Source organism: Cydia splendana, chromosome 7, assembly GCF_910591565.1.
Source record: "Cydia splendana chromosome 7, ilCydSple1.2, whole genome shotgun sequence".
NCBI lineage: Eukaryota > Metazoa > Arthropoda > Insecta > Lepidoptera > Tortricidae > Cydia > Cydia splendana.
In genome coordinates, this window is record NC_085966.1 from 9,669,748 (window position 1) to 9,689,883 (window position 20,136).

The 20,136-nt window shown below is 35.7% G+C and overlaps 3 protein-coding genes across 3 annotated transcripts in view; 2 read left to right on the plus strand and 1 right to left on the minus strand.

Moving 5' to 3' along the window:
- Positions 1-2,638, plus strand: part of LOC134792116 (uncharacterized) — a 246,439-nt gene extending 243,801 nt beyond the window's left edge. Inside the window, exon 23 of the mRNA XM_063763318.1 lies at positions 301-2,638. Within this exon, the coding sequence (XP_063619388.1) occupies positions 301-323 (23 nt within the window). The 3' untranslated portion in view covers positions 324-2,638. The remainder of the gene's footprint in view (positions 1-300) is intronic.
- LOC134792123 (abl interactor 2) overlaps positions 1-20,136 on the minus strand; it is a 296,093-nt gene that overhangs the window by 124,391 nt on the left and 151,566 nt on the right. The gene's annotated exons all lie outside the window — the stretch shown is intronic.
- Positions 4,387-19,881, plus strand: LOC134792133 (centrosomal protein of 290 kDa-like). Its single transcript, XM_063763349.1, has 32 exons — positions 4,387-4,598; positions 4,742-4,814; positions 5,351-5,616; positions 6,033-6,168; positions 6,419-6,555; positions 6,674-6,775; positions 6,870-7,157; positions 7,237-7,424; positions 7,550-7,819; positions 7,982-8,127; positions 8,230-8,404; positions 8,540-9,372; positions 9,462-9,624; positions 9,698-9,836; positions 9,940-10,049; positions 10,129-10,305; positions 10,553-10,814; positions 11,229-11,469; positions 11,587-12,256; positions 12,434-12,568; positions 13,027-13,132; positions 13,212-13,385; positions 13,798-13,997; positions 14,176-14,325; positions 14,452-14,586; positions 14,789-14,943; positions 15,136-15,311; positions 15,524-15,684; positions 15,936-16,063; positions 16,585-16,682; positions 18,968-19,108; positions 19,753-19,881. The coding sequence occupies exons 1-32, from the start codon at positions 4,416-4,418 to the stop codon at positions 19,816-19,818; spliced, it is 6,384 nt and encodes a 2,127-aa protein (XP_063619419.1). The 5' UTR covers positions 4,387-4,415; the 3' UTR covers positions 19,819-19,881.

The window sequence follows — 20,136 nt, forward strand, 5'->3', positions numbered from 1 at the left end:
ACACCTTTAGCCTATCCTCGGCTAGATGGCGTGACGACACCGTTTCATATTTAACAATTTTAACACATAGATATCAGTGAATGAACATGGATCAAAATGATATAAAAATAATAAAATCATGTATCCATATATATACATTTTTTGATAACTTTATACGTTTTCATTTTGAGTTTTAGTCGTGTGTCGATAGATGGCAGTAAATTTATTGTGACTACAAAATTTACAATGACAGGACCCCTCTATACTATCTATTCTTTTTGGCTGGACTAACATGTTTTAAACATTTATCTTAACTTTCAGGAAACTACGTGGAGCGCATCTGATAGCGGCCGACGCTGCTGCGGCGCCTGCGCAGCGCCACGCTGTGCGCGCGCCGCCCCCGGCCCCGCCACCCGCGCTGACACACACACACACACACACACATACACACACACACACACACACACACACACACACACACACACACACACTACTACTACTACCGTTGTAACTTACATTATGCCTAATTAAGGGCCAACCCACACTAGCGTCTCCCGAACTTATGTGTCTAGTCAACTCTATGACTGCTGCTCGACGCAACGTGTCGCAACTGCGCAATTACGCCATTTTCCACAGCGCTGACTAGACGCCGACGCTCAAAAGACGCTAGTGTGGGGTGACACTAACCCCGAGTCCCACGGACGCGATATCGCCCCCGCATGACGATCAATCAAATTCGAAATTTGAAACCTTGAGGTCGAGTTATGGGTGATAGATTACGATCCGGGACTCATAGGTTAATGAACTTATGTTTTCATGGGATTTCGGAAGCGAAAAATCTTTGTAAGCTATAAAAGTGGTAAATTAACGTCGAAAGCGAAAGGCGAATTGTGAATATTATAAAAGGCCTTTTTCTGTCGAACGATTCGAATTATGAAGGAAACGAGTGAAACACTGAGTATGACAATAAAGTGGTTTCCCCCGTAGGATTGTACCTTATTATAGGGTTCCGCACTCGTTTGTACCTTAAATGCCTGTCGAGTGTGTCAGCTTGGATTGTAGAGGGTGGACCGGACGCGATGTAATATAAACATAGGGTATACCAAAGCTGTATAGAAAACGATATCTGTATCTGCCCTTAAATTATAGCCGAAGAGTCGAGCTATTCGATAGTTGAGCCAACACTTGTCAAATTGTATGTAATGGCGCATAGTACGTCTTGACTCAACTCTCTATAGTGAGACAAAGCAATAGGTCTTGTTAAATGCTTTAACACAAAGAAGCCTTGTTGAATGAGACTAACGCCAGCGGCGCCACACACAGTTACAGCTTAGTTATAAAACAATATAACCTGTATTACAGACGTGGCATATCTTACAGTGTAAAGAAACCAAACTATACCATGACTTTTTATAACGTTTTTGTATATTTATCTATACTGCCTCAATCCGTAGTCTTCAATAATCTTGTATGGTAATATTGTATCACATTCATGTTTAACTTGGCTGTTGGTATATACGGTGATGTTCGACGGGTTTTGTTGAGTAGTTTAGAATCTCAGTTCTAACCGTAACGTGTGCTAACTCCGTGGATGTTAAGGCTTCTGTCGTCATTGTCTATTTAATTGACTAAATCGTAATCTAACAGCCCTCAGCTAATGTAAGCTATCCTAAGTTGTGCGTCCCAAAGAGTATGTTAAAATGAAAACGACGTTGTATAATTGTGTAAAGAAATTAATAAAAATACTTATATACTTGTATAATTATTTAGCATAGTTATTTATTTACGTGTAGGAGTGAATTGAGCTTGTCTTTTAAAAGTGACTTTTTAAAAGAACGAAGCTGGGCGTTCGGTACTAATACTTGTTACTAACAATTTTGTACGTATACATATCCGCAAAAGTTAAACTTTGGAATGACGGTAACATGCTAACAGTATCAAAGTTTAAACGTTTTGACGATTGGCCACAGTAAAAGCGACAAAGATTATCTATGAAATGAAGTGTAAGGTTTTACCAAAAATATTAGTTACCGCATTAAAGTTAATCACTAATCGTAATACTCAAATAAACACCCAGTAATGTATATAGGGCGAGGTATATTCGGAAACGGTTGACAATACAATATTTATATGCTTAATTTTTAATTAGGAGTACTTTGAAGTGTAAAAGAATTAAATGTACCTAAACGGAGGGATTTTAAAATGACCCGCGCTGCAGGGGTGATCGTTTTCCTTATAGTTGTGTCTATTAAGTCTAGTCATGAATCAAATTTTGTAAGTATATTTTTACATTGTGGCCTAAAATTCAGCTTCCTTTGTGACTTGTGTAAAGAATATGATATTACTTGTGGTACATGTCTAGCTAACAACGCATACTATATCTGTATTAAGTTATATCAATAATATATATTTTGTAATCTTTACTCGTAATGTTTCTAGTTAAGTTCGAAAGTGAAGCCCTCTCGCCCTATGTCATGCTTGTTTTATGTAGTACATACCAAATGCTTTCATTTATTTTTAACCTATTTGTTGTATTTACTCTTGTTAATTTATTTTTAAAAGCACAAATGGTTTATTTTGTTGTTGACACCACGACATAATGGTAACAGTAATTGATTGTTCAAAATCATCACTTTAATAAAATAATCCTTCTATTTAATTGTTGTTTTTATTTTTATCGACAATACTAGCAGGATACCTACCTCTCCATTATCAATAATTATCATCATTGTACAGTCACCTGCAATAATATGTTACACGATGAAAGCCGTAAAAATATCTGACACAATCTTATTTGTAGAGCCATAAGAGCGTGTCACATATTTTTGCGGCCTTCGAAGAGTAACATATTATTGCAGGTGACTGTACAGATGTAGTGAATAGGTAATCCTTTCCCATTACATTTTTACAAAAACGTACGAAGTATGTATCTATCTATAGTCTAAAATGATTCAGTACAATAAAGTATACACACACCATTGTCCTACTTTGGACAAATATAGCTGCGTCGCTTTCGATAGCAATAAAAAGGAAAGAGAAGAGACAATACGAATTTTTAGACAATGTGTATTTCGGAATTATTTCCATATGGCAATTATATACATTGGGGGCAATCAGAGGGAACCTCAAGGCTTATATTTAGTGATGTACCGACTATTGATTTGGCCAACTAATCGGCGCTCGGATGGCTGATTAGTCGGCCAGATCATTAATTTCGTTTAAGTTCGGATGCACTTAAAAAACAATCGTTTTACCCCTTTCGTCGCGCTATTCATCATAATTAGGTATAAATAGTAATGCCGAAAAATAGAATAATCCTAAGGCTATATTTTATACCACGAATCAGACAAGAAAGCGATCACACCTTCGAGCAACACCGGCTTCCGACACATCGGAAGGGAGGGGCCCAAGCGATATCTCACCGTACAAATCTTTCTGCCATTTTTCGCGGGGGGAAAGGTGCACACAGTCGCACTTCTCACACACTTACATACAAAATCCAATCTGTAACGACGACACAAATACATAGAAAATGACACACGTCAAAGACAAATCTTGCAAACCTCGATCTCTTTTTGTGTACGGACGAGTGACAAGTGTCACAACACGCACACTAACACATTTTCGTTGAAGTATGTTATTGTATTCTGAGAGATGAGAAGTCGGATTTGTCGCTCGACCGATCCGCAATTTGTACTGAGCGAGCAAAATCGATAAATCCAACAATTACATGAGACTAAAATATAATAATTGTGTTTGAATGTAATTAAACGTATGATATGTAAAAAAAAATATTACATGTGAAATGTAACACTTTCTTTTTGTAAATTTGATGTCCCCGACCTCTTTTTATAACAAAAAACCGAGCAAACAGGCATTTTTGTGCAGCAGTGTTCACGCGCGCGTCTGGACTCGGTCTAGTGAAAAATCCAAGTCCAACTAGTTTTATTACCCGCGCTAGATTAGATTGACGCGCTAATCTTGTACCTCGGCAGAGGGGAAATAGTGCGAATGCCGCCTCCCTTCCGTGTTGCTCGAAGGATCACACGGTCAATAATTCGACAAAAGTTTTCGTACGCACCCGAAATAGGAATTTGGGTAAAATAGGTGAAAAGCTTATGGTAAATATTTGCTGTTTATTTATTTTTGCCCTGTTTTTCTGTCACTTATAAAGTGCCGACTAATCGGCCATTTTTGCCGACTAGTCGCCGACTAATCGCCGACTACAAATGAGGCCGGATAGTCGGCTTTCCCGACATCGGTACATCCCTACTTATATTTCTATATAGCAACACAGATACGGTTGCTTAGCAACGGCGCGAACTTCAAAACATTAATCTGCGTCACGCTTGTCATGTTGTCTCTTGTACTGCAACAATAAACTGTTATTAAATTATACATTTTATAACTATTCCCAAATGAATTAAACTTTCAAAATGGCAGAGACGGACTGGAGAGAACTACTAAGTTTCTCTCAAAAGGAACTCAAAGAAGCTGACAAAGAGAAGCTTTGCGAGTCTTTATCATGGATGGAAGCTGACGATATTGAACTAAATTTTACGGACCTGAAAACGTTATTTCGCCTCGCACAGGATATTCTGAAGTTTAAAAATGAACAGGTATGATATAAAACTACACACAAACTATAGTATTTACTTGACAGACCCTTGATTATATTTTTAGTTAACTACCCAGACAAAAGAAATCTTGCTACTTAACTATATTGAGTTTGCTAACAGAAACTTGTTTGATTTTTGATCAGGTAAACAATTTGCTCGGCCAGTTAGAAACTCAAAGAAAAGGCAGCAAAGGGAAAGTGAAAGGGCAGTATGTGGGTAAGTCAAAGTAAACTTTAGTCGGCTATAGGTAGTTCGTTTTTTTTGGCATTAGAAAAAAGGTTAAACAATCTTGACGTGTCTTTTTATTGAAAAACACTTTTGAAAAATAAGTCACGGGACACACTTATGAATTTATGAATCATTTACGATTAAATTTACATTCTTTTGCTTTCATAAGTAGGTAATAGTTACTGATTTTCAAAAAGCGTCAAGATCGCGTAGTCTTTTTCTAATGCTAATAAAACCATGAATCTAGTAGACTCGTCTGGTCTAACACCAATAAAAGTCTGCAGCGATTTTGATAGCCCACGCACTGCAAGTGTTATATTTATACGTCATAATTTCATAGCAGTTTGACGTTTAAAATAACACTGATAGTAGGTATAGTTGTTAAAATAGTATTAGGGGAATAAAATGAATAGGCAACGGTTTAAATAAATAATTATGAGGGGACATCTTACACAGATCAACCTAGCCCCAAACAAGGTTTGCGTCTTAATCTTCCTATATGCCGGCTATGCGTCTATTTATAGCGTCACCAACAAGAAGCAATGACAGTGTGTTAGACACCATCGCCGACCAAGAAGAAGTCATCAAAGCAAATAAAGAAATACTCGAGCAACTCTACGCCGACATAGCCGAGCTGGAAGGAAAAAAATCCAAGCTAGAAGAAAGGAAAAACGATGATGACACGGACTCCAGTAGAGACGTGTTGTCTGAAATGAATGCTGTAGCCCAACTCGAGAACGAGATTACGTTGAAGAATAGACATATCAGGAAACTACTCGGTGATGTCAAGGTACAATTTTAGTATAAATATTATTACATTTATTACAGGATGGTCGGTTTTGTCACGTCTATCTCTATCTGAGCCTTATTTAAATATCGACATCATAAAACATGCTTTTTTATAATCAGTCGCTAATCATTAATACAAAATGTGTTCGATTTCCCTATTGTTTTAAAAGTAGGTTACTAAAAACCTACAAATTAATGTGTTTTCACGGCGGTCCCACACTGGCTGTTAATATACATAACATATAGTGTGACAGGGGCGCCATGATAGTATTGATAGATTTTTATTATGTTGCATCTGTCGCATGATGTCATATAATATTTTATAATAGCCAGTATTATGGGACCACCATCAGAACCAGAATAGAATTTAAACGATTTTTCGATAAATTTGTATTAGCTTGCCTTTCTCTGTTTAAGGTCTTAGAGGATGACAATAACAAATTAAAAGAAAAGCTGTCAGTACTAAAAGATAAACTTACAGAAGCTACGGTAGTTATCGAAAATCTAACCGACCAAATCTACGCCATGAACGAAGAATGCACCAAGTTAAAAGGTAGGTCAATTCAGTAAAGAATTTTCAAAGAGATTTCGTACGTTTGAAACCATTACAATTATTACACAAGAAATTACTCCCAGTAAAATTTTTACACAATTTTTTTAAGTAGGTACTATAAAATTAAAACCTACACAAACACAAAAAGCTCCTTCACTTCTGAAAGTTTTTTAGTTTAGCATTGCCAGAAAGTATGATCGAAAAACACTGGTCAATACTTACATTTCCTTGCTCATTCATTTATTCACAGAAAACTTAGGGTACACTAAACAATCAAAAACACAGCTCTCGGTTGAGATAGAGACTCTGAAAAAAGAACTACAAGAAAGTGAAACGAAGAAAGAAAGCTTTTTGGCAGACATCAAAGCAAAGGCTCAACATTGGAAGGTAATTAACTTAAATGAGATACTATTCAAAAATATCGTTAGGGACAACTTACTTTTGGTCCCTACTATAAGTACTGATTACTTATACGACCATTTCTCAAGCAAATTTATTTTTTTAGGACGTAGCGCGTGCAAAACGAAATGAAATAGAGGCATTGGAAAACGAAAATACAAAATTGAAGGAGGAATTAATTCAAACTCCTAAAATGGTATCTCCTAAAGTAAGTGTTTTCTTTTAAGTAAATACAAAATAAAAATAACTACATTATGAATATTACGTATAAAGCATTATTAACCAACAAAATCACTTTTTAGCGCAAATCAAATGCAGAAGAATACAAACTAAAGGAGTTACAAGAAAAATTATCAGAGGCTTCACATAAGTTACTGCAATGTGCAAAATTAATAGAACGTTTAAAATCGGAAAACGAGCATCTAAGATCAACTCTAGATGATACAGCGGAGTGCTCTAACATTGAGGTTAAAAACGAAAGTGATGAAGGAAAAGAAAGGATTATCATTAGCAAACTCATGAAAAGGGTTAAATCACTGACTAATGCATTATCGGAATCTGATGACTTAATAGCTTCTAGGGAAAAAGAGGTACGAGAGCAACAATTCTTTCCCAGTAAATATTATTTTAATATTTTTTTTATAAAACTACCTTACTTATTATTTTCAGTTAGCTGAAATTACAGCACAATTACAACTGGTTGAAAAAGACGAAGGTGTTAAGGCCTTAGTTGATAATTTGAAACAAAATAAACAACAGTTAAAAAATAAGAATGAACAACTTAAAAAAATTGTTAAGGAATTCAATTCGTTAAATGAAATAGTGAACCAGTTACAACTTGAAAATGAGACCATGAGGTAAGTCCTTCTAAATAGTTTCTGATTTATGATTATTGTAACTTTCGGATTTAGTGAATCTAAAGATATCGTGTGAAATACTGCCATCGAATCATCGTTACCAAGTTTGATTTTTTTACGAATAGGCAACAACTAAACATTCCTCCTGGAGAAGCAATCGATTCCAAGGACATTGTAAGTAAATATCAGGCTATTGATAGCCAAAACATGATACTAACGAAGGAATTAAGAGCAATTGAAAATAAACTCGTTTCTGTGGAGCTTGAAAATCGCAGTTTGATTACAAAACTAAATAAATTGAAAAAGTTTATCGTTGACTCTGGGCACGGGGAAGAACAATTTGAAGAAATATGCCATGATGAAATGCCTATGGATGGTGGAGGAGAATCGTCTCGGTAGGTTTCTGTATTTTTTACGCGAGTAGGTTACCATTTTTATTCCATATTAATTTATATACTTTAATTTTATATATTACCGATCTTGTCATAAGGCTCGCCGTCATTTTATTCTTGAAAGTAGTTTATGATCAAATTGTAATTGCTAATAAATTATCACAGCTATTTAGCTACAGTCGCTCGGAAAAATGCAAATGAAATTATGAAACGGAATGAAGATAGAGACGCCGAAATGCAAGCTATAACGGAGGAAAATGAGGGTCTTCGTAAAGGCCTACAAGACATATTGAACTTCTTAAAGGATAATAGTGAGTAAAAATCGAAAATCCTCTAAAAATTAACAGCACAATTTCAACTACACCACATATTACACGACGACCATTTCACGTTTGGATTTCTTCGTATTTCAGGTAAAACAACGTCTGGAGTGTTAGAATTGCAATGTCCGAGTTTGGAAGCGGTCTTGAATTCCATGGAAGCTCGGCACTCAGCCGGTTGGTTCGCGCCGCACATGGCAGCCGTTATGGAACTGAAGGCAGCTCTAGGTGGTAGAGACGCTCTACTTAGCGCATTGCATGAAGCGAGGTAAGTGCAACTGCAGTAGGTACCTATGTGAGGTTCCGAGTGTATTTATAAGCTGAATCAAAAACCCACACAACATTAATAAAATTGATATTATTATGTTCCTTTCCTACGTATTCAATGATTTAATTTTTCTAGGAAAGAGACATTTGATGTTATGGATAAACTATCTAAAGAATCTATGAAGGCTACTAAGCTAGAGGAAAAAATATCTCAAATGGAATCGACGAAAAAATCAGATGCGAAAGATACTATAAATGTAACTTCTGATGCAGATATAAACATTGGTGAATTTGGATCTTGGATATCTGAAGAACACGATGCTATAGATTTAAACGATAAGGATGAAATTATAAATTATATTGCTAAACGGGACTTTGTGTATGAGGATCAATTGAAATCTGGATTAGCATATTTTCATAAAAAACTAAACGCACTATACAACAAAATAACGGCACTAGCGGTTCAGGCCGCTGATGATCGAAACAATTGGAGAATAGAAGAAGAACAATACAAGGCTCAAATAGAGAACTTGAGGTCTCAATTAGTAGAAAACATGGACGATAGTATAAGTGAAAATTCTCCAGGATTGATCAACATCCCTGATGCTGCTGTTTTAGAACGTAGATGCTCCTACTTAGAAGAAAATTACAGGCATATTAGAACCGTGAATGAAAATATAAGGAACGAACTTTTAGATTGTCAAAGAGATGCTATGTTAGCAGCGTCACAATACGAAACTCAAATCAACAGATTTATTTTTACTATAGCAGATCTTACAGACAGATTGAGAAAATCCATATCGATTGATTTATTTTGGAAACAAAATAATACGTTATCAGATGTCATTACAAAATATCGAAAATCATTAAATGATAACGTAAACGCTCAAAATGAACCGTTTAACTTAATAAAGCGATTAGAAAACGGCAAGATTGAAGTATTAAATTCAATAAGAGAATATATCCAGGGTAAGGATTCTAAGGATACAAATAGCAGATGGTAAGATATTATATATTATAGGTACTTAAGCATCTTCTTAGCTTTTTTTTCTTTTTAGAAAGCAGTGATAAAGGTGTAGCAAAAGATATAACTTCTACACCATCGGATCTTTTTGAAAAACAGATACAACAGTTGTGTAATGAATTGAATGAAAAGGAGAAAGAGATAAAATATCTGCAAGAGAAGAATATGGAATTTCAAACATCACAATCCAAACTAATGTGAGTCCAATCTAAAAGTATGAATAGTATTGTCAATTAGAAGCACAATAACATGTCGTGTAATATGTTGCAGAGATGATAATTTGGCTACTCTACCAAATAAAGACAATGATAATTTAAAAAACCAATTACTTAAAATAATGGAAGAAAACAAGTCCCTCAAGGAACAAAACCTACATACCACGAGCCAATTAAACATTGCATTATTGCAAGTAAGTTGATAGGTACCTGTCGGTTGACTAGAACGATTTGGATAGATCTTAACAGGAATAACGTCGAGTGCAAGAACAAGCCTTAAACAGTGATTATTTTTAGTTGCAGGATATTCAACATAAGAAACTTGATAATGACGTGGAAATCAATATGTTAAGACATCAAATATTAGATTTGCAATCTACTGGAGACAATAGAGCTATTGTGGCCAGGTAATGTCCGAGTATCGGACGGAATTGTCATTATTATAATTTGTGTTGTTGCATATAGCTAAATTGTTGTTGCTTACAGGCTCAGTGGCGAAATTTTGGTTGCCCACTTGCAAGCCTCAGAATTTCAAAAGAAAATAGACAAATTGAACTTAACATTGACCAATGAAAGGCGAATGCGGGTTGAAGCTGAAGAAATGTTCAAAGCGCGGCAAAATGTTTTTAATTTATACGCACAGAGATATGAAACTAAATTTAGGTTAGTGAAATTTACTTTAAACGTTGGTTTCTAAATGTACTCGAATCCGTTTAGACGACAACGGTTTCACTCACTTGAATTTTTAGTCGCTATTGGCGACATGTTTCGGGCCCTTCGGCGGTCCTACCTCAGGCTCGAGTGCTCGCGGCGGCTGCACTTGCCGTTGTCATCTAAACAGTTTAAAATATGTCTCACGAAAGTTTAATTTCAAGTACTCGAATCTGTTTATTGTCGAAACAATTTTCAGATATTTGTACGAAGTGATGCAAGTTCTGCGTCAGCAATATCAGGGATGCATACCTTTGACCTCTTTAGAAAAATATCATAACAACTTGGAAGAATTATCCAGAAAAACATACTCGGTTAATGCTAAATTGAATGAAATAGAAGACTTACAAGCTAACCTTATCATAAAACATAGCGTATATGAACAAATTTTGGATATATCTAAGAACAAATGTTTGGAAGAAGATGATGCGTGCCAACATAAATTACAACTACTTGTGACGGTATGTATTTTTGATATGTTCTGCCTTAGATCTAGAATCACAACCCATCCAGTTCCCAAATGCCTCACAGAGGGCCTTTGACCATTAAAAAAATATGAGGGTTGGACTGTAAGTTGTTAGCTGCTCCGGCTTTACTCGTGCGTTTGAATATTATTTATACTTTAATGGCCATGAAAAATATAAAAATAGTCATGAATATGTATAGGTACAGTCACCTGCAATAATATGTTACACAACGAAGGCCGAAAAAATATCTGACACGATCGTATTCGTAGAGCCATAAGAGCGTGTCACATATTTTTGCGGCCTTCGAAGAGTATCATATTATTGCAGGTGACTGTACACTTATGTGTAGAGGAATCCATAAAAATTTATTAATTAATGTTGACTTTTAAAAGTGAAATACATTTTTAGAAAAGCAAGTATTCCCGAGAAACGGATTATTTGAACAAGAAAATGCATACACTCGAGCAATCCATCGGCGATATTACCAAGCATTGCAATTATCTAGAAAAAACATTACTGCTAATAAATCATGGCGTAACCAAATCGTCCACTAATGGTATTATTAGTACAACACATTCCAATGAAAACGTCAACGCGTCAAACATGGAAGTTGAAGATCTTATATCAGACGATGACTCCGCTTCCCGAAGTAAGCACAAAACCTAATTTTAATACATTATTGTAATATAAACATTCAAATACCTAATTGTTAAACATTCAAATAGTTCAAATACCTAATTGTTAAACATCTATGTTTATCTTTCAGGAAGCCTAACGATAACTTTACCAAAGCCAAAAGTTTTAAAACCTTCAGTCGCAATTTCTAATAAAATAAACACTAATTATGAACATTATGCAGACGTTTTGCCTGGCTCTCCAGTTAAAATACTGGATAAAAAAGAAACAGTAAATGTTCTCATTCAAACCAATTTAGAGGAAAAGAGACGAATCAATAAACTCGCACAAACAGATGAAGATCTTCAAATCTCACATTTGAATAAAATAATAAATGACCTTAAAACGGAAAACGAGAAAAAGAGGAAAGAAATTGTCGATGGTATTACATTAGCGAAACAACAAACTATACATATTTTAAATTTGAACACTGAAAAAGTAAGTCTAGAAACAAAAATCAAAGATTTACAAAAAGAAAATGATCTACAAGACACATTGATTAGAACTTTGAACGCATCTGCAGATGATTTGAGAAGGCAACTTGATAGTAAAGAAATTAAAATATCACAGACAAATGAAATAGAAGATTCTGTTCAACAAGAAAATAAAGCACTTTTGATTTCGCTTAAGAAAATAGAAAAGGATAAAAACACAATTGTAGAAGATTGCCAAAAGTTGATAAAAGCTGAAAGAGATGAATATGCTAAATCTACAAAAGATCTACAAACTAAGATTTTTGAATTACAAACTCAGCTAAAAAGGTAATCATTATTTTTTATAATATTATTTTAAATGCCACGCCTTCACTATAAAATAATTACGTCATATTACTTAGCAACGTCTTCAAAAAGTTTGCTGAAATCAATCAACCTAACAAGATAAGATTAATCTTTTGTAAACATTCTCATTTACCTCAAAACATAACTCCTTAATTACAGAAGAGGCAGTGAATCAGATGCCTCCTACTCCGAAAAATTGCAAGAAGTAGTTGCAAAATATTCACACAAGATTTTAGAACTTGAAGACGAGTGCTTTAATTTAAGAAACAAGCTGGATGGAAGTAAGACTGACCTGTAAGTGATTATCCCTTTTTAAACCGACTTCCAAATCTCAAAAGGAAGAGGTGATCAATTCGGTTGTATGTTTTTTTTAAATGTTTGTTACTCTATATCTCCGTCATTACTTTGACGACCGGTCTGGCCTAGTGGGTAGTGACCCTGCCTATGAAGCCGATGGTCCCGGGTTCGAATCCTGGTAAGGGCATTTATTTGTATGATGATACAGATATTTGTTCCTGAGTCATGGTTGTTTTCTATGTATTTAAGTATTTATATATTATATATATCGTTGTCTGAGTACCCACAACACAAGCTTTCTTGAGCTTACCGTGGGGCTTAGTCAATTTGTGTAAAAAAATGTCCGTAATATTTATTTATTTATTTATTTATTTATTACTGGACAGATTTCGAAAATGATTTTTTTATGTTCGGCATTGCAACTATAGATGAGTAACTGGAGTTTATTTTTACAGAGTTTCTTACCAAAATGAAGTTGACCGTTGGAAAAATTTAGCGTCAGAAAGACTGACTAAAATGGAACAGTTAAGTTCGCAATTAGAAGAACGTCATTTTCATGAAGTGAGTTTAATTTCGATTGCTTTGCAACTTGGAAATATCGATACACATTTCCTTTTTTTAATTTTTTTCTGCATATTAGGTGGAGTCATACAAAGCCGAGAATCAGCACTGGCTGGCGCAACTAAGCGAGACTCAGCGCGAGCATCTGGGATTACGGGCCAAACTGTCCGAGCAAAAAGCCGTGCATATCAAACAATTAGCTGATAAGGACGTCCAGATTGAGCAACTACGATCTGCCATTCATACTCTGAAGGTTAGCCTATTGAATTAATTAAAATTATTGGAATATTTATTTATTTAAGATTCGTATATTTGTGTTTTATTTATTTATTTTGATCATTTTTGTCCAAAGGCTTTGTTTTTTGTACTAACAGACCAAAGAACACTTAGGTCTTCTTACCTAATAAGGTAATACCTTATTAACCTATTAAGGTTGTTTCACCAAAGCAGTGTTTTGTTGCACTGATTCAACTGCTAGTGTATTGTACCTATAAGTACAAACACGAAATTTATTGTAGCGGGATGGTCTGGCCACAACAAACGGAAAATTTGTTCAAGCTTTGGTTGAAACATGGATAGATTCCGACCTATAAGTGTTTTTCTGATTATTTTCTATGAACGGAAAACCTGTAGTCACATCTAATATGTTTTAATTAATATTCCAGAGCCAAATAATGAACATGCAAACGATAATGGCAGTGAACGACCCGAGTTTCGATTTGTCTGCCATAGTGGAAGTAGAGGAAGTTAGCGACGGGGTGTCCCAGCAAGGATCAGAGCGTTTAGAACTTAAGTTCGATTCTGCACTGGATCTGCAAGATATGCAAGACGACTCTAGGCTGCCAGCTACTTCGTCAACAATTTGGTATATTTTTAGCGTTTTATGTTGTGATACCGAATAAAATGCCATTTTGATAAGATTAACATATCTACCTACGTAGAATTTCCAAATTTGTATGGCCACCGAGTAGCTAGATTCGTCTAAGTTATAAGTAGCTTAATATAATAATTTTATAGTTTGGAGATTTTTTTTTATATTCAAGGCAAGAGCCGATAATAGAGCGTCTCCGTCGAGAGAAACAGCTAATCAGCAAGCAGAACGGGATGCTGCGACGGCAGATTAAGGCACTCGCATCCAGAGAAAGGAGAGCCCGTCTCGACGCACATAACTTGAAGAATCAAGTGTTTCGCATGTAAGTAGAACTTATTGAAGTACGGTTGCATTAGCAACTATAATATACGCATGGAAAAGATTGGTATAATAATATTCAATATGCATTAGATACTGCTCCGAACTAACTTTGTTTTACTATTTGCAGTAGTACATCAGGCAACAGGGTGGCTACTGCAGAAACAGCAAGCCTCCATAATAAAATTGCATCGCTGACTGCACAACTCTCTAGTGCGAGACGGGACACCAATTCCAGTGTCGCGCTTTGGGATAAATGGAAGAAGTAAGACCACATCATTTTCAGTCCTTTTATGAAAATCGTGATTATGTAACTTTAAGTTGTAACAAGGGATGGTTGGGTGGGTTCCTGGGATCAAGTTGTCTTTGTACTTCTCTAGTTAGATTACGTAATGGTAGCTCTAATGATTGATGACTAATGGAACATTTTGTTTAAATTTAATTATTCGATATCATTTTAATTGTAGAGCACAGCAATCTTCAGATCGCTGGCAGACAAGATACGAAGATAAATGCCAAGAAGTAAAGAAATTGGAAGCCAGCTTGCACCTGGCGAAATCAACGCTTTCAAGACTAGAGAAGGAAAAACGCGTCTTGTTGTCAAGACTCAATGAACTAAAACGTAAGAACTTACTTACTACCGATTATTTAGTGAGTTTATATTTAGTATATTAAATAACTCACAGAAGATAATTGTCAGGCTTGATAAACAGCTTATATAAGCCAGCTAGTTATGGATATCCTGTCACACTATACGAGTATTTAGAGTATATTAAAACTAACGAGCAGTAACATCTATTTATATTAATTTCAGAGGAAAGCAAGGTTCTGGTAGAGAAGCAAGAAGGAGAATACTCGGAGAAGTCACTTCGCGGGCCAGAGAGCGATCGTTACGATTCACCATCACCGCTGCCTGTGTCTTCTAGAGCACTCCTTGATAGGGTGGAGGCTCAACAGAGACGGATCGCTGCTCTAGAAGTTGCGGAAAAGGTTAGTATTGGTCATCAGAGTTATTCTTGTGACGTTGGCGTATCTTTCAGCTTTCTCCTACTTGCGTCAACTTTTTTAGACGTGACCCCCACTTTTTCTTTCACTTGGTCTATGTAACCGCTTATTGGTTAACCTTTACCTCCCTTGCATTCTATCCTCCCTTCCGAAATAGTTTTAGAGAATGCTACGTTATGCTCCTTCTTACGTTTCAGGGCAACGAGATCCTAGTCTCAGAATACGAGAAAAGCTTAGCCGAAATCACTGTTCTAAAAGGACAAGTTTTGAAGTTGGAATCATCGCTCTTAGAATCACAGATTCGAACGCCGATGAAGACAATACGGGAAACGCAACCGGAATTAGACTATTGGAAGAGGTAGCCTTTTTGTGTATCCTTCCTCTTTGCATCCTCCCGTTTGCAACTTGACAATGTCACTGTCTACAGTTATTTTTAATTCTTACGCCGAGTACATATTGGGCCAACATAGGCCAATCTAAGGGACGTAGCTATATGGAGTAATGAGATAGCAATATCGCATAGCAGACAGGATGATCGAAAAAAAATGAGTGCGATAGGAAAAGCGGAGATTAATTAAGCGTTTCTTTCTACACTAACTGGCTTTTCAGCTACTGCGAGATGTTGAAGGAAGAAAATATGAACCTGACTATGAGGATCAATAGTATTGAAACAAGTCCGACCAGCTCCCACCAACAGCGGGTTAATGACCTCGAGCAAACAATACTTACGTTAAGAGGTAGGTATCTATCGTTTTTTTAGCATTAGAAATAAGGTAAACAATCTTGATGTGTCTTTTAATTGAAAAACACATTTTAAAAATAAGTTACGGCAAATATGTAAAAAATATGAATCTAATACGATCATTTATATTCTTCTGCTTTCATAAGTAATAGTTAATGATTTTTAAAAAGCGTTTTTCAATTAAAAGACAGTCATGTCAAGATCGCTTACCTTCTTTCAAGTTCTTTCTAATGCTAAAAAAACGAACTATACTTTTAGGCGATTCACACATCGCGACTTTATGATTTTAAACGTAAGCTGCATGCGTTTACGTTCCCCTTCAAAGCAACTACGTTTACATCTAAAATAATGTTATTGACGCACCATGCACAAACACAACAAAAGTTTTGCCGTAATAGAGCGGTGTCTACAAAATTACATTAAATATGGGCGTAGGTAGGTGCTCTGTAGAGGGGCATTTTAAAAATGATTTATCTTTACTGATAATATTATATAAGTATTTCTTTTTTCTGTTAGGCTTAGTGAGTAAACTCCAGTCTGAACAGAAGTCTACGTTGCAAAAGCGGACAGAACCCAGCTCAAGACCCAGCAGCGGGCATAGTGGAACGGATAAGGTAGAATTATTTTTATAACTTACAGTTACAACGTTTTTATTTAGGCAGATTGACGACATACACGTATGACCATGTACATTTTCATAAATTCAAATAATTGAAGCAGCTTAATAACTATAGGATTTCGTGACTCATTCTCGCTATGATCTGTACAACTACGTCAATGATTTATTGTTTAATGTGCTTTTGCACCAGTGGCACCTAATGCGAAACTGAATAGATACACAGACCTCATAGTATAAAAAAATGTTCACATTTTTCGTCCTCATGCGTGATCTTCCATTTTTAGGGTTCCGTACCTCAAAAGGAAAAAACGGAACCCTTATAGGATCACTCGTGCGTCTGTCTGTCTGTCTGTCTGTCTGTCTGTCTGTCTGTCTGTCTGTCCGTCTGTCACAGCCGATTTTCTCCGGAACTACTGGACCAATCAAGTTGAAATTTGGTACACATATGTAAGTTTGTGACCCGAATACGGACATGTAACGTAAACAAATGAATTTTAAACATGGGGGCCACTTTTGGGGGGTAAATGAAAAAATGAAAAAAAATTTTTTTCAAACTATATCATGTTACATATCAAATGAAAGAGCTTATTGTAAGGATTTCAAATATTTTTTTTTTTATAATTTTCGAATCAACAGTTTAGAAGTTATTCAAGAAAATAGGCAAAAACTTACCATTCCCCCCCCCCCTTATCTCCGAAACTACTAGGTCTAAAATTTTGAAAAAAATACATAAAATAGGTCTATACCTATAGATGACAGGAAAACCTATTAGAAATGTACAGTCAAGCGTGAGTCGGACTTAATTACAGTTTTTAATCCGACCCCTACGGATTTTTTAAAGAGATTTCACTCACGTTTCACATAAAAAATACATTGTTAACAGTGCCGGATTACTTAGAGTAGTAGTTTTCTTAGAGTAATTGGTGATAATTTTCTGATAAGATAATCATTTTAAATATTTAACGGTCTTACCTACTTACGAGTAATTGTAAGGTCAAATTAAAAATAATGTTTAAAAAAAATGTTAAATTGAGAGCTAGCTTAAAGTTTTTTGTACTCGTCGACTTTAATGGTGCCATTAATAAAGACTTTGTAACCAATAAGCAAAACAAGCACGTTCAGGAGGGGCACCAAAATGCCAGGTTGAAAAAGGTGAACAAATTTTAAAATTAGGGACTGACACATCGTTTTTACCACACGATTTTTTTTAGCTGTCCAAAAGCTAATTTGCAAAAATAATGGCGCGTAATTCTTTGGGAAACAATCCGTAGCAGTAGAAGAGTCGTGATTACATGCATAGATTCGATTTCAACCCACTCTTTTGCGGTTCGGCGTTAGGTCTTATGCGAGGCCTTCTGCCTTAATTACACTTGGGCGTGGATCCAAATCCAAGCTTTCCTCTTTCGCAGCTAGGCCTACTGCCTTTCCCACACTTCGCCAATTCAATTCCAAGCTCTGCTTTCTTACATATTTTATGCATGAAAACAACCTCGAATATCGAAAGCCTAAGAAATATCGAGCCCTATGCGAAGCTAGGCTGATAGAAAACTGTCCCATCCCTTCTCTGTATGAAATCCTGGATTCGCGCCTGGTTGGGACTAAAAGTAAAATTGCGTTTGATGTATATCGAAAAATTTTCGCGCTCGCTTCGCTCGCGTTTTCAATAACTTTATAAGGTATGATAAAGGTGACATTCGGGTGGCGACTGCAGCAACATTACTCTGTTGCAACGTTACTGCTGCAGTACTGTCAACTTCCGTGATAAAATGATGTGACTGATTTCCATACTAAAAGTAAAAATTTACAACTGTCTATCATATTGCGTTTTTATATCGAAAAATTTCCGCGCTCGCTTCGCTCGCGTTCTATTACTTTCTAAGCTATGATAAAGGTGACATTCGGGTGACGACTGCAACAGCATTAGGTACTCTGTTGCAACATTACTGCTGCGGCACTGTCAATTTTCGTGATAAAATGATGTGACTGATTTCCATTCTCAGCTGTAACGCGGCAATGAACTTCTCTCAATTTACCAAAAAATCAATGTAAACTTGATGACTCGAGGGAGAGGGGGCACCTAGAAATCCTTAGGGCATCAACATATCTTAATCCGGCACTGATTGTTAAAAATTGTGTAATATACGGAACCCTTGGAACGCGAGTCCGACTCGCACTTGGCCGGTTTTTTTAGTTCCGTGCACTTCGCATATGACCATATCTTATCTAACAATGTAGGTATTTCCAAGCTTGCGAAATGTAATTGGCATTAAAATATTCCAGACTCGTCAGCTCGAGACGAGCCCGTACCGCGTCGAAATAGCCAATCTGAAACGGACCATTCAAGACAAAGACCTGCTGTTGGAGAAGTCCAAGGAAATGCTGAAAATCGCCGCTGAAAGAGAGGAGGATCTGCTTCAGGAGGTATTTCTGAGTGACCAATTAAATAAAATTCTATGAAAATTTATCTTTATTCATTTCGAGTCTTAGTTTAGGTTTTTTACTATATGAATATAAAAGTAAAATATAAAAACCATTTACAAAACAATACATATAAACACATAATATTTAAAAAACCTAACCGAGGGCGCCGCCAGCAGTGGGGCAAGGCCCAAGCTGCCGGTGTTTAGGGCCGCAGAGAGAGAGGAACGACGACTATAAGCGCCGTGTCCAAGATTACCGCCATCAGCATATTATTAATATTAATATATCCATAAAATTGTAAATAGTACTTACTTACCTACCTATTTTAGAAACCATGTTTACATTTATTTGTTCCTTTTGACTCTTCGTTGTAGCATTGTGACATTTTTGACAAGAATGAAATGTATATAGGAAAAGGAGCGAAATTGTTATTTTTATAACCTTTAAAATTTAAATAAAAAGATTCCAACGTTTTTTTTATTTGGTTATAACAACTTTAGAGGTTTTTTTTTTAGTCTTACTCACAACGGTGGCAGGAATCCTATTTTCGAGTGTTCAGCTCTGCTAGTAGCTTGGAATAATCTAAATAATAGTGTCCATTAAAATATACATGCTAAATCAATTTTATTTTTCTTTTGTTTTAGAATACATACTTACGTCGTCGTTTAGAGGAACTCACCAAACGCCCTGAAGGATTTCTATCTGCTTAACTTAGTTACTTTTTTACTATTGCACGCTGCATTCAAATAAATGTAAACCTAATTAATGATTAAGGTAATATATTTAGGCATTTTTATATTTTTTTATGAATAACTAGTTTTTTTTTTCATGAGTGTGTAACAAGTTACAGATATGACCTAGAATATTTGCAGCATAGATATAATACGGAAAACTACGAGTATTTATAACGCCTTGTTACCCAGATAACAAATAACAATATGAAATGCTTCATAGCCAATTTTGCATTACTTGAGGTACCTAAAGTTATTAATATTAGACAGATATCAGATAGATACTCGTACCTAACG